The 15,347-nt window shown below is 30.5% G+C and overlaps 1 protein-coding gene across 5 annotated transcripts in view; it reads right to left on the bottom strand.

Moving 5' to 3' along the window:
* Positions 1–15,347, bottom strand: part of LOC106687324 (facilitated trehalose transporter Tret1) — a 40,418-nt gene continuing 25,071 nt past the window's right edge. For 3 of the 5 annotated variants that reach the window (XM_067048709.1, XM_067048711.1, XM_067048710.1), the window contains exons 2-5: positions 5,278–5,390; positions 2,863–3,040; positions 1,980–2,508; positions 1–914 (exon numbers count right to left, since the gene is read on the bottom strand). In XM_067048709.1, the coding sequence (XP_066904810.1) occupies positions 387–914; positions 1,980–2,508; positions 2,863–3,040; positions 5,278–5,341 (1,299 nt within the window). In that variant the 5' untranslated portion in view covers positions 5,342–5,390 and the 3' untranslated portion in view covers positions 1–386. Of the gene's footprint in view, positions 915–1,979; positions 2,509–2,862; positions 3,041–5,277; positions 5,391–6,420; positions 6,482–10,132; positions 10,277–15,347 lie in introns of those variants that run through there. The other 2 variants (XM_067048707.1, XM_067048708.1) reach the window with 2 other exon arrangements.

The following is a 15,347-nucleotide window of genomic DNA, read 5'->3' on the forward strand; positions in this document are numbered from 1 at the left end:
CATTATTTCTCTGTATATCAGCCATGGATTGACCTCATTCAGAAGACCTTTTAAGGCAGGAGTGTCCAACAAGTCGATCGTCGATCGCTCGCAATGTCTGGGTGGAATTCCGTGTACCATGGAGTATGAAGCGATTGTAGAAGACAACTTTCTAGCAATAGTTTCAAACATATTTCACATACATCAAAATTTATTAATTATCCATGTTCTTTTAATTCCCTTGGATGTGAGTAGAAGTCTGTGGTCTGTCAGTTTTCTTACAAGTATCTGTTGTTAGCTTCAGTCTACACAATTTTAAATTATCCAACACAGCAACACATATTTTCGTCAACTTTTAAATACTTGATGAAATGCCATTGCTAATTAATAACAATATGAATTGAAATTCAAGACGCGCTAATTACTGACTTGGCCGTCTCTGGGAGAAGATAACCCACCGCTGAGCCTATGAGACAGATGACAGTGTAGATAAAGAAGTTGTACTGTATACCAAGGGTCTCGTTGATGTTGATGAAGATTTTCACGCAAATAAAGCCACAAACGTTTGTTGTGAACTGAGAGAGTCCATTGGCGAAGGCACGCAGGCTGGTTGGAAACAACTCTGAAGGGAGGGTCATCGTGCAGGGATTGATACCGGCTGAGGCGATAAAGCAGAAGCCAAACAATCCGATATAGAGGAGTATCTTCTCTCCACATATAAAGTGGGCAGCAAGGAGTGAGGTGCAGACAGCTGCGCCGATCTGTGAAGACACCAGTAGTGGCCTCCGTCCAATAGGATCAGACAGGAATGAAGCAAAGAAGGAAGAGGCAATGAAGACTATACTCATCTCTATGGCCACCCACTGACCCATGAACTCAACTGCATACACGGAAATAGCTGCTGATCCATTTAACGTGGCAACACAACTGATAACCTGCAAAGAGTCAAGATAACAGGAAGTATTAATGTTTATTTATGACTCCAAAATTATGCTTTTAAGCGAAAACTTTTAAATTAATTTAAAAGGATTTTAGATTTAAAAATTATACTTCAAGTTAGTACGAAACATTATAAATTGGTTTTAGAATTATGGTCAATATTGTGGAATAACACACGACAACGTTTACCAACTTTGCCAAAATGTGACGTCCAAACGCACATACCTTGGAAACGGCTGCTCTAAATTGACAAAAAATTTTCATCATAAAATATTGCGTACTGGGAGTACTCAGCATTTTAATTTGGGTTTAATATACCTATAAAAGTTTGAAATGTTCTTTTCCTTGAGATACGCACATTTGCACAGGATGCAACTGAATGATGTCATATGAAACATAAACAGTATATCTATCTATCTTACCTAAACATAAGATTGTTGTACTTTTCTTAGTAAAGTAGTAGTCTTTTTAGTGTCATCTCACTAAACGAGACCGTGAAGCAACTTTACGAAGCTAATCCCCTCTCGTATAAGAGATCGTTTCTGACTTTTGTAGATTGTAGCGTTAATATACTAAAGCCAATTAATTAATTTCATTATATGATTAAGTGATCTTCTTTCCTTGCAAATCCTATCTTTATTTCTGTTTCCCAATCCCAAGCTATGGATGCAAGAAGGCAAAAAACAGGGTTCTAGTTGGATCATAGGATGAAATGATAGATACTAAGAGAAAAACAGGAAGTCCCTGAAGCAGTTGTAAGGATTAGAAGAGAAAGCATCAAAGATTATTAACCGTTAGAGACCGGAAAGAGGTCGCCAAGGAAAGAGAGAAAGATAGGCTAATGGACATGACGATCTATAACAACATGGTTACTCCATGTGTGAGGGTAGAGATTGGATGTAATGAATTGAGGTTGGATTTAACCAATTTATGTTTGGATATAACTTTTCTGGTAATTAACTTATAACTATACCTAATTCAAGAAGGATATAACTAGGAGTGGCAAAATATAACTAATGTACATTAGATACAAATAGTAGAGGCTTAATAGAGTTAATTACCTGTAGGCATATCATATGCTTCATATAATCATTTGTATTCAACACTTCCCATATCGAGGGTTTTTCTTCCGATTCCTTCTCGAGGGATTCTTTTTTGGATGTTTCTAGCTCAGCTACAGAATCTTTACCACGCAACTTCGTCATGCAGTCCTTGGCTTCCTCGTCCCGTCCCTTACTCATCAAGTAATATGGGGACTCAGGAGCGAAGAAAAAGAAGATGAAGAATAATATTGGTATGGAGAAGCAGACTGTTATGTAATTAGTGTAGGAAAGCTGAGGACCTGCAACATAGACAATCATTTGGCCAACGAAGAACATGGTGATTAGTTGGCCAGAGAGAGCTCCCCTGATGTTAGGTGGCGAGATCTCTGAAATGTAGATGGGAGCAACACTAGGTGCTCCACCCAAAACTAGCCCGGCCAGAATCTGGGCAACATACAGTGACCAAATGGACCTAGTCATCAAGATCAAGAGATAGCTCAGCACTGAACAGATCCCCATAGCAAGAAGGGTCGGTTTCCGACCAAATCTGAAATAGAGAATTTCAGTTAGTTCTTCAGTGCATGAGTTGCTTATTATTATTAGTTCAGGAACTGTTATGCAAAATTGTTGATCAATTATGGTCAACTTCTAACAATCAATTAGATATAGTAATGTAGAACTGCGATTCTTGTTTATCGATTGTTCAATATTATCTGTTCAAAGAAAGTTTCATGACTTGTGACATTAAGTAGACTGAAAATGTCTTTTGAATTTGAAGCATCTGTAGCTCAACTATACCTTTATGTTATAGTCTAATAAATCTTATTAGGAAAAATATATCATCGTAATATGACGAGAAACAGTTAATAGTACAATAGATGTTGCAATAAGTTGATCTTACATATCAGCAAGCATTCCACATGGTATTGATCCTACTGCTGCAGGAATGGCCGAAATCGATACTAGCCAGGATACCTCGTGCTCTGTCATAGGTACCTCGCTGTCCTTAGAGGAATACCAGGCAGTCAGAGGGGATGGCCAGTTCAATGCCATACCGGCCATTACCATGCTGAGGGAGCCTATATTGATTGTGAATAAACTATATAAACATCCACCAAGTAATCATAATGAAAATAAATCAAAACATATTATACCTACTACTTCCTCTAAAAAAACAACAGTTATGATTAGTTAACATAAGACCACTAAACTTACAACATTCAATTTAAACCTAGTTTGTGGTACTTATACAACACACTTGATGGCTAAAGTTAGTTCACAACTAACTTTATTGGCAGACTCTGTCCGCTTATATAGATTTTTTGCTCAGTGATGTTTATTTCATTAGGCATCAGAGCAATTAATCGAAGTTTAATGGAGTTTTGGTAGAGTTTCAAAGAGAAAGTTTTGAAAATTAGTTCATTTATTATTTTTTAAGTAATGATTATGAATTTCAGCTTTGTGATTTTGATTTTTCACCAGAAATGTAAAATAAATTAAACAAAAAATCACCACATTCTCCGTACTTTCCTGATAACTTGTAAACCATATGTTATTTGAATAAATGCTAATATTCATTTCATTAAAATTAAAGGAGAGTAAACTAGCGATAATTTTCATTCAATTGATCTTTATCTTCAACAGCTTTGTTTTTAAATGAGGATGAGTAGAAATTTAAGACAAAATATCATTCAGCCTATTGGAGACCAGAAACTGGACATAAAAAAACTGAGGTCACAAAGTTGAATATGGCAAAATTGTAGGTAATTTATTCTTCTTTAGTTTACTATAAAATAGAATAAGAAACACTTATCAAGTTATAACAAAAAAAGATAAAACAATTTTTTATTCTTTTTTCCATACTTCTAGAAAAAAATTGAGGTCAGTATGTTCATGTTCAGCACAATAAAAAATATAAATGAGTACAATTTCAGAACTTTCTACCAACACCCCTTTCTGGCCTTTATTAGACTGACCCTGAAAATTTGAGTATTTGCTTCTAAATAATGCAAGATCGAAACATAAGAAATTTACTGTTGCTTAATTTAGTGTAAGTGGATGTTACTGAAAAAAAAAAACATTAATTTTTTAACATATTTGATATATTTTTTTTATCTGGATTATCTCCATAGGAAGTCTGGTGAGTCAATTCATAAAAAGCCATTGGCTGTGCTAAGGAGTAGTGAAGATGCACAAATTGTGACATGATATGAAATTATGAGGTTTAAAGTACATGAATATGGGACAGTGGTCCTGAAACGTTGTATGTACCATGTTTTAATAAAAATTTCATTTAACTGGAAGTCATTAACCTCAAATTTTTTATATTTATGGTAAAAATGGGAAGTTACAAAGTTGAAATTGGAGATCAGTTCCCCAACAATCACAAATGAGTGAATTTTTAAAATTTTTCTCCAAGTTCTGTTTCTAGTCTGGACTATAAATATTTTAAAAATATTTACTGAGTAATTTTATTATATATTTAATGGCATAAGAATCTGGTAACAAACAATCACTGTTATATTATAAATATAGTTTGTGAAATGAACTTTTTTTTCTTTTAAAATTTGAAACTAATGTATGAATCCAGGAATGTATTAATGTTGCTGGATGAATTTTAAGCGCCCTAAATAAAACCTTCCTAAACAGAAAAGAAGTGATGGAAAGATATCACAGTCAAGATATACTAGTCCACATTTATACCACTGCTCACATATTCCTCTGAATCCTAGACAATAACAACAGAACATTAAGGACAAATCCAGGTAATGGAAATGTGGTACTTGAGGAAGGTGGAAACTAGAACAAGATGGGACAGGATAAGATATACTACAATAAGGTCTCGGGTGAACCTCATACACAGCCCTCTGGAGGAATCTTAACAAAGGTGGTTTTGCAATCTTCTTAGAATGCCAAACCACCTCTTGCCAGAAAGCTTCATGAAGCCAAGGTAAAGGGGATGTGACTAAGAGCCCAGAACTACCTGAGAGCACAACTTTCAGGAACACTTCTGTAGCAGGAGCCTTAACTGAGAAGAGAAAAGAAGATTGGTGGCAAACAGAGAGAAGTGAAGGTGGCTGCATAAACACAAACCTCACACCGCAATACAGTAACGAGGATCGTAGATTATGATGATGATGAACTAGTTTATAATCTGATAAACAAGTATTCAATATTTTTCTAAATAAATTTATTAGTATAAATAATAAAATGAAATTGGATTAAAACTATTTAATGTTATTTAAAACACTACTTCAAACAAAGCAATTTAGGTATTTATTTAAATTCAAATCGTATTAGAATTGAAAATACTCACATGCAAATGAGAAGATATAAACTTTTAGATGCAATGCTGCGGGAGCAAAAGTTATGTGCTTCATTATTGGTCAAGTCTGGGAATGGTTGTCACTAGGAATCAAAACAATTAATCTGGAACAGTAAGCAATGGTTAATGTTCTGATTTATCATTAGTTAGAAATTAATAGTGAGGAAATATTACAATAAAATCTTTTAAAAGTTTCATAAACATACAGATATAATATTGTTAGATAATATAATTCTGGGCTTAATAGGCATTATCCTCCATAACACACATTTATTACCAGAAAAGAGAAATGTATGATGATAAAAGTGCAATATTTAAAACTGAATAAAAAAAAAAATCTATTTAGATTATGTATTATATAAGATAGATTAATATATTCTGTAATGCAGAAAACTAAATGTATTTGAGCAGCACAGTTAGGATATAAATAAGGATTTTTCCTTAATTTCTTATAGTCAAATATACTGTGAGGTACAAAATAATATCCACACTTTATTTTCTAGTTTTTTTAAACAACTAACTATGAATGTATACAAATTAGAATTATAAATTTTTAAAAAAATAATTGAAATAACTTTCTTATTTGAATTAGAATAAAATTTTGAATTATTAATTATAAACTGTGATAATTATCATTTCAATATATATGTATCACAATTTATCAAATTTAAGTGTTTTTTGTTTTGAGTAAACAATGGATAAAACTTTATATTTCTTGGATATAAAAAGGTTTTTTTTTTTTTGCAAATTCCAAGGGGGGTCTTTTATTTACTTTATTTTATATTTTTTCAAAAGAGAAACTTATACTTGTTGAAGTTTTTCTTATAGTGTTCTAAATAGTTGGCGAACATTATCAGAACTACTTCAACATCATTTATTTGTCTTGATGAATCATCCTATAAATGCTCTAAAAGTTCAGATGACATAATTTTATTTAAAATAAGGAATATTCAAATATTTAAACCATGGATTTTCAAAAAGTTTTGAGAAAATAGCATAAAATAAAAGTAATTGTTAAATATATGTGAGAATAAAATTTATTTAAAATAGAAATTATGAGTGCAAATAATAAGAATTTCTATAAATAAGAAATTGTAACTTATAGAACTTGGATTAATCTGAGTTAAAAATCACCTTTCATGCTGGCTTTCTTGAGAACTGTATTGAGTCAACTGCTAATATGACAATGAAATTGACAAAAGTATAAATGAAAAAAAAAAAAAAAAATTACGGCAAAATGTGAAAAAAATCAAAATGATTTCACATATCTTTATCAGGTATAATCTGTACAAGATTATAAGATTATATATATCTAAATTACAGATTGGATTAGGACATCTTAAACTCTGAATTTATTTATGATTGAAATTAGTTAGTCAAACAATTCATATATCAATCATTTTATCGTTTTATACTAGAAATATTAATGTATTTCATGATACAATTATTTAATGATACAATTATTTGTATCATATAAAATTAGCTAAATTAATCCCCATTATGAAACATTCATGTTTATAATATTATTTACCCTTAAATATTTTCATACATTCAATTTAGTAAGTTTGTTTATACTATATTTAAAGGGCTCAGATTAAAACTATAAGCCATACGATGTAAATTCTTTAGTAAACCGGTTTTGAATATTCTCAATATAGTTCATATTCCTTGATGTTATAGGTAAATATATTGGAATTATAGTATGCGACTAACACTACTTATAACTAACAACAAATAGCTTTATAGATATACAAAGCATAAATAATAGTTAAGCTACCAACACCAAGATTAGTAATAAAATAAAATAATTACTCATAAAGTGACCAAATATATAAATTTAAAATGAAAAATGTGACAAATTAAACTTTTATATTTTATAATAACTATAACTTTCTTATACTAAATACAATATAATAAACTAAAGAATATCACATCTTGAATTTTTCAATAATAGAATAAGTATAGCTAATTTGGCATGACACATAAAATGTTTAATAATTGTAATAATAATGCAATGCATTTAAAATGATTCGAACCCTCTAAAACAGAAATAAAAAGTGAATTAGTAAGTGAATTACTGTGAAAAAAGAAAAAGTAATTCGTGTTGTGTCTTACCTTTTACTACCTTTGGTATTTTAAGGTTACCTGTTATATTTAATTTTACATATGAGCTATCCATTCAAGGAGCTATTTTGAGTCTGGAGGTGAAGGGCTTCCTCGTGGATTTTGAGATTAATGTTTGCTAATGGACATTCTATAATAATCCGAAAAGTCATAGAGAGGAAAGAAATTATATGAAATATGAGAAGGTCTGATTGGATAGAAATACAAATTAAATTTTTTTGCTTCTTTCCTCTCAAGTTATCCAATCCCGCCGTCCATCATGCATATCTAATATCCTTCAATTTAAAGTCTCACTGTATTCCCACAATACCCGCTCACGGCCTTCAGACTTACATGTAACTGCATATCAAACCGCAGCTTTTGGTACATCTTTCCTTATCCGTTCCTCTTTCCTATGGAATTCTCTTTCCTCCTTTAGTCGTAGTTCTAATCCCTTCCAATCTTCAAATCACGTAACTTCGACAACCTTCGAATCACGTATCTTCGACAACCTTCGAATCACGTATCTTCGACAACCTTCTGTCCACCCAATTCCGTAAGAATGACAATTGAAAGTGTCAAATAAGGTTTATATATTCTATGTATTTTATGTTTCAGAATTTCGTTCATTTTGTTTTTATTTTTATTTATTATCAGAAGTGTTAGTCATCTTATGTTTTTGTGATATGACATTTGGTTTTATTTTATTTGTTCTATTCTTATTTTATATATTCTGTTAATTATTGTTATTCATTTTTATCTTTTCAAATTCAAATTCATTATATTATATGACGTTTTATAATTTCATTTTTATATTGTATTGTACTCTAAGGATTTTGATGCCTGTATATTATTCTAAGGGACCAATCCCTAAATAAATAAAGAATATTATTGTTATTCTACTTTTATTATGAAAATGGACAAAACTAGGATGAGCGAAATGAATGGAAACTTAAATATCAGCAATGTAGGTTGTAGATGAAAAAAAATTATATAAATAGTACAACATAACCTATAAATCCAATCTTCGTTCTAAACTTTTTATTAGAAACTTTTAAATTTAATTACCTTTCGTCGTAAACCTACTGACTGCCCTACAGCTTCATTTAACGATGTTACTCTTACCCCTATCTAACAGATCCGCTACCTTGGACTACATTTGGACAAGCGATTAACCTGGAATCCTCACACAAGACTGAAAAGACAGGAAACTACAAGTCGATTTCGACTATTACAGCACTTACTAGACAAACGGTCTAAACTTCCAACACATTACAAAAGACTGAACTACATGACTGTAATAAGGCCAATCTGGACATATGGAGTTGAGCTTTGGGGCTCCACTAAACCTTCGAATTCCTCTCGTATTCAATCCTTACAATCCAAAATCCTTCGTAAAATCCTCAATGCTCCTTACTTTGTCACAAATGAAATCATACATAAAGACCTTAATGTTCCCTATGTAACCGATCAAGCCCGAACCAGATATCACTCCTACCATTATAAACTCTCTAACCACTCAAACCTCTTAGTTTCTAATCTTGCATCCTCTTCCATTCCTGACAATCCTCCGAGGCGCCTGAAAAGAAGATGGCCACGAGACCAGCTAATGTAAAATATCATTAGAGTGCTACCAATGGGTAGTTTCTCTACACGCCTGTAACACTCCAATTTAACTTAGATCAGATTTACTAAATGTATTATAATGTACAGTTGTAAATAGCAATAAATAAATATTAAAAAAAAAATTAATTACCTATGCATATAATGTCTTCTTAAAAATATATGTGTGCTTTGTTAAATCAAAAATATATCTGCTAAAGATGATTAAGAAGATTGGAAAAAAGTAGTAACAACCAAATCGATAGAAATTTAAAATATACAACAATAAAAAAGAGTTAATAATTAACTCCAAAGGTTAGGCAGATTATTTAATTCATTAAAACACAGAGAGCATTAATAGTCATCTGTTGGCAGCTCTAAAACGTTTGGCAAACGTGTAGAGACACCTTAAGAATCGACTTCCTCTAACTGGCTTGGTAGTTGCTTTCTTAGCAGTCTTGGACCAATACCACAAAGGGCGCACAGTCAGATGAAACACACGTATCTGATTTGTTTTTTTCATCCATATATTCCTCTGTATTAATTGTGTAATTATGTTCTTTATGCTCGGTGTACTTCGTTGTACTGAACCGGGTGACAAAGTACGTTTGGTGATATGAGTAACACGATGATGTTAATTTTTTTAGTTTTTAAATTGCTATCCTTACTTGTTCTAATTTTAAATCTTTAACCAACCAAAAGGAAAAAAATTGCCGCTAATATCTACAGAAGATACATAAACAATGGAATGAGCAATATTGGATAACTTTTGACAATTTTTGTTATATCGATTTTGAAAGTAAACAAATTGTTTTTTTTTAAAGATAGGATATTATCAAATATTTTGTTAATACCTTTTGCCTAGATCCTTGTCAACACAACACACCTTTTTGTCGTTCTCAACAATTAAATTTAAATTTCTATGCGGCTGCAAGAAAAAATATTAATGAAATATGAACCAAATTCACTAACAGGTTAAGTTAACTAATTACTTTTTAGCAACCATTCTCAAGTTCCCGACTTCTAGGACCCATTATTTTTTCAATTCACTATAAATTAATTTAGTTTAATATTATACATAATATCGTCTTTTTTACAACATAATTTAAGGTAATAATTTAAATTAGATAATTTTGGTTACCTATAATGCATCGTTTGTTCCAACAATAAAATCGTCAATTCACAGAAGTGCATCAAATCATGTCATCTTGTTTCTCAAAGGATGGTTGGGCCTAGCTACTGTACTGGGTGGACATAGTGACTAGCTTTATTTCAGTCTGAGGAAATGGAGGGGTGTTTGCTATTATGAATATTGTTAAGGTTGGGAGTGGGGAAAAAGGTGGGGAATAAGAAAGTTGTTAGGTTTAAAATATTTATTTTATGGGACTAGGATAAAAAATATTTAAATTTTAAGTTGACCTATTTGTATGTGTTTATGGATATCAAGGCAACGAACATCAATAATTATATACTATTTTGTATAATTATTGATTTATATTGTAAAATATTACAATTCAATTAACCCCTCTTTGTGTAAGTTACTAAGGAGAGCTCATATGAGAAAAAGCGCAAGGACAAAAGAAATTTGAATAAGTTTAATTTTGAGTTCTGAGCACCAGTCAAATTATTTGGCTCAGACGAAAGAACGTGTTAATAATTGAGGAATTTTCTATCAAAAGTCGATATATCCACTTTTCGAAGGTTGTTATTAAAAGAGATATTATAGGACCATCTAATATAGATAAGTTAAATTATCATAAAACTTCTAATAAAAATTATTCAGCTTATTCAAAATATAAATTTTAAAGTAAACTTAATATGTTTTGGTTGTAGAATTTTATTTTTACTGAAAAAAAAATCGTTACTTTTGTGAACTGAATAAATTAACATTTAATAGAAAATTATTCAATATATGAAAAAATTATGTTTCCAGGGCATTAAAATTTATTATTGCCCAAAATAATTTCAGCTCACTTGTAAGTAGGATGGTAATGTCGAATATTAACTCAAGTTTAATAGTACCATAACATTTTTTTCTTACATAAAGAACAGGCCCGGAAAAGTAATCATGTTTTTAAAAATATTATGGGATCAGTAAAAACTGCTAAAATTAAGATTTTTTTATTGTAAGTCTATTATCAGTAATAACAAAGCTGTAATAATTCGACAAAGATTTGTTCGAGTGGCGCGGGTCAAATGAATTAAATTCTTAAAATTTGTTCTTTGATATTAATTGCACTGACTGGAATAGGTAAATCTCCACCGGAAAATAGTTATTTCTATCACGAATCTGAGCATAAAAAATTAAAGTAAGCAAAATATCCGGGAAGATAAAAAGACAGTTATCCCAATTTTTGATTACTTTAATGAAAATTAGGTATAATTTCTATTCAAAATTGTGAGTGTGTATAGGTAGGGGAAATAAAAAATTGGGGCTGTCAAAACCTTAAAAAAACACTAATTTTTCATTCGGAGTCTATATCTTAAAAACTACCAACAACACTAGAGAATCTAAGAGAACATTATTTAAAGAAGAGTAAATTTTCTGAAATATCTAAAAGAGCTATTTATGTCTTATAGTTCTCGAGATATAGCTTTTTAAAAAGCAAAATTTCTTAAAAATCTACTGAAAGATTAGTAGTTCGTTAATTCATAGTTAACTATGTTACGTACATATGTCTATTAGCACTCAAAATAAAGCTAGTTTAATGGACTATAAAGCAGTTTATGACCTTTATCTTCGTAGGAATAGTAGTTTTCATGATATTTGCTAAAATAAATCGATTTATAGCTTTCGGACAATAAGTTTGATTAATGAAAAACTTTATTTCAGAAACCATTGGGCGTACAGATGCCTCCCAGCGCTCAAATTAAAACTAGTTAAATTTACTACGAAATAGTTAATTATGTTTGTCTTTGTAGGAATAGTAGTTTTTATGGTATTTGACAAAATGTTAATTTATAGTTGTTCGTATAAAATGTTAGATTTTTGAAAAAATATATTTCTAGATGCATAAGACGCACACGTCTGCCAACACTCAAAATAAAGGAAATTTAACTTGCTATAAAGTAGTTTATGAGACTTATCTTCGTAGCGGTTGTAGTTTTTATGATATTCAAATATAAATATAATGTTGGCAAATCAAAATTTATCCGAACAACTATAAATCAACTTATTTCCTCAAATTTCATGTAAACTATTTCTCCTACGAAGATAAACATTATAGCTCACTAAACTACCTTTAATTTGAGTGCAAATAGACATCTGTACGTCAAATGGTTTTTGAGATATAAATTTTTCAAAATAAATTCACTAACTACTGATGTTTCATTACGTCCCATACAACATTTTTATGAAATATTGCTTTTTAAAAAGCTATATCTCGAAAACTATTTAATGTAAATAACTCTATTAGGGCTCATATTTTAGCAAATTTACTCTTCTTAAAATGACGGTCTCTTAGGTTTTCTTGTTTTGTTCTTACTTTATAAGATATAGAGCTCCGAATGAAAAATTAGTTTTTTTTTTATCGCTTTGAAACAGCCGCCATTTTTTAATCCCCCTACCTATACATGGCAGACTCATTAATTTTGACCAATAATTATACCTAGTTGTCAATTAAGTAATCAAAAATTGGGGTGAGATAACTGCCTTTTTTCTTCTCTTGGGCTCTTGTACTATTATATTTAATATTGTACTGTGATGTCGCTAGTTCGCTAGGAGTGCCCTTTCTCTGAGAAAAAAAAAAACTCCCTTATAAGTCTAATGAATAAACTAGAATTCGGATTGCTCATATCAAAATATGTAGGATCTTTGAAAAAAAAATTTAATAATTTTTGCCCTTAAACTCCTTTTGAGTCTTTGATGTCTGGGGTATAATAGAGCGCCCCCAGTGGCGTCTTACGTTATCCCAATATATGATGTAATTTTAATTTTAATTTTATTAAAAATGTTATATCAGGTAAAGCTATAGTTTTCTGTTACTTACTAGCTAAAAAAAACTTATAATTAATTATAGCGATATGGGAATTTTCGTCTATAGTAAAGTATGACTTTTGTTAGAGAGGCTTTTTTTGTGCCATTATGTATTAGTTAGATTCAGAGTAGAAAAAAAAATGTAACTAAACATGCGTCAGTTTTACAAAAACTATGTCATTAAAATATCCACATTTGTCTTCTACATCCCCCTAAAATCATTTTTCCACCGTAGGAATTTTTATGTATTTTCGATTAATCAATTTCATGATAAACGAAATACTTTTAAAAAGCTTCATCAAAGAACAATTTTTTTTTTAAATGTCCTATTTTACATTTACTAAATTCATTTTATGTAGTTGTGTTAATTAAAATGAAATTTTGCACTCTTCTCAATTCTCTCTATTTGAAATCGTTTATAAACTGTTTTCCCGGTTTTTTTAAACCCAGTTTTATATTATATTATATGGTTAGCTGTTTAAAAAAAAAATTTCCTAGTTTGAGAAAAAGGAGATATGAAACGTCACTCTCTATAAATTTCCGTGCCCTTGCCTCGACCAAACCACCGAACTATTTCACGCTGCGGAGGTTGTTAGTGAATTCGGAAAATTGGTCTACGTTGTTTTCAACCACTGAGGATTTTTTTACAAAACAATTTGTCAATTTGATTTTTTATTAAGTGTGACCTCAATGCAAAGGAAGTTGATGTTTGATGTATTGCTTTGTTCTTATTGGCCAGTATTTTCCCCATAATTAACTATTGTTATTGTTATTGGTAATTGTCGTGGAAAATGTTGCATTATTCAAAAATTTAGCTCAGATCTGGACTCTGCACATCCAAAAGCAATTAATACCTATTTTTACAAAAATTGAAAACCGAAAAGTTTTTTTTTAAAAAATTAGGCAAACATTACCTACATCTTCCTTTCAGTTATTAGAAAATAGTTTTAGATTTTATCCAGCTTCACTTTTACAGTACCATAACATAAGGTGCTTAAGAAAAAAAAATGGATATTTTCCCGGAATTGTAAAATATGTTTTGGGAGCAAATTCCTAAAAAATTTTTTTTTTTTTTAAACGGGTCGCTCGGCGTTTAATATTGGTAAATACATTTCATTCACTTATTATAGTGGTTATAGGCTACTTTTTCGAAAGTGCGTAGACGTATGAATTTGGTTGGTATATTTTTGTACGCTACTTGCTGATCTAGCAATGCTTCGATATTGCTGCATTTGGAGACGTATATAGAACGCAACCGAAAGTTTGATATAAATTAATATATTTAATTAAAAAAATTAAAGATACATTATTATTTTTATTTACATGCTGGATTAATGAATTAATTAATTGCTAATTATTTATATTTAATTTACAGCGATAAATACCAGTATACAATAAAACTAAACGGTAAAAATTTATCGTAGGAAGATCAGTCGGGTAACGATAAGGATAAGCCCTGACGAAGCACTGCAAAATGGGGCGAAACGTTGGATAAATTAAATAGTTTTTTCTACTATTTTGTACCTTTATTGACCGCCACACGGACTATCTTCCTACAAGCTACTTCATACGGTCATCTTCTTCCGATAGGTTCACTTTCCAAGGAACACTTTCCACTATTCATGCATCATTAGCAAAGCTGCCCCCACTCTGACTCTGTCTTCAAATATAACTCCTAGTACCAAGGATTAAGGGATGTTACACCAGTTTTCCTTCGTTTTACCTCTCTTCTTCATATCCTATATCAATTCAATGTCCTTATTTTAGCGATCGTTAAGTTAAATATAAATCGGTATATCCGAAAAATCGGGTGATACAATCGGACGAACGGTATAGCAGTGCATAAAGTACCAACAAACATATATTCTATTTATTTGATATATTTAGATACCATATGTAATTTAGTATACTATACAGTCAGTCAAATGATGTGAGAAAATCTACTTTTTTCTTATTTTTTTTTATTTATTATTTTATTTTTATACCGGATCGGCCTGGTGGGCCTTACATGGTTGATATAACTTATATTATATATATATTTTTAACAGTTGATTATGAGGGGGTATAGTCATACAAATGACCCCCCTCACTATATACAATGTTCTTATTAAATGAAAAAAATAAATAGATAAGAATAATGCTTCTTAATAAAAGAGGAAAGTAAAATTAATAACAAAAAACAATTATATTGGTACACTTAAATAAAACAAACAATTGTCTTCTAATAGTAAAAAGAAACAAGTTAATTTGAAAAAGGGAAGAGAGAAGAAAAGAGAGAGAAAAAAAATAACAATAATAATGAATAATAATAATAAGTAAATAGAGGTAGTGTGACTATGAATTAATTTTATATTTATTAAAATTTATAAAAGAATGTCCT

This window comes from Halyomorpha halys, unplaced genomic scaffold, assembly GCF_000696795.3.
Source record: "Halyomorpha halys isolate HHAL.00 unplaced genomic scaffold, Hhal_1.1 Scaffold38.1, whole genome shotgun sequence".
NCBI lineage: Eukaryota > Metazoa > Arthropoda > Insecta > Hemiptera > Pentatomidae > Halyomorpha > Halyomorpha halys.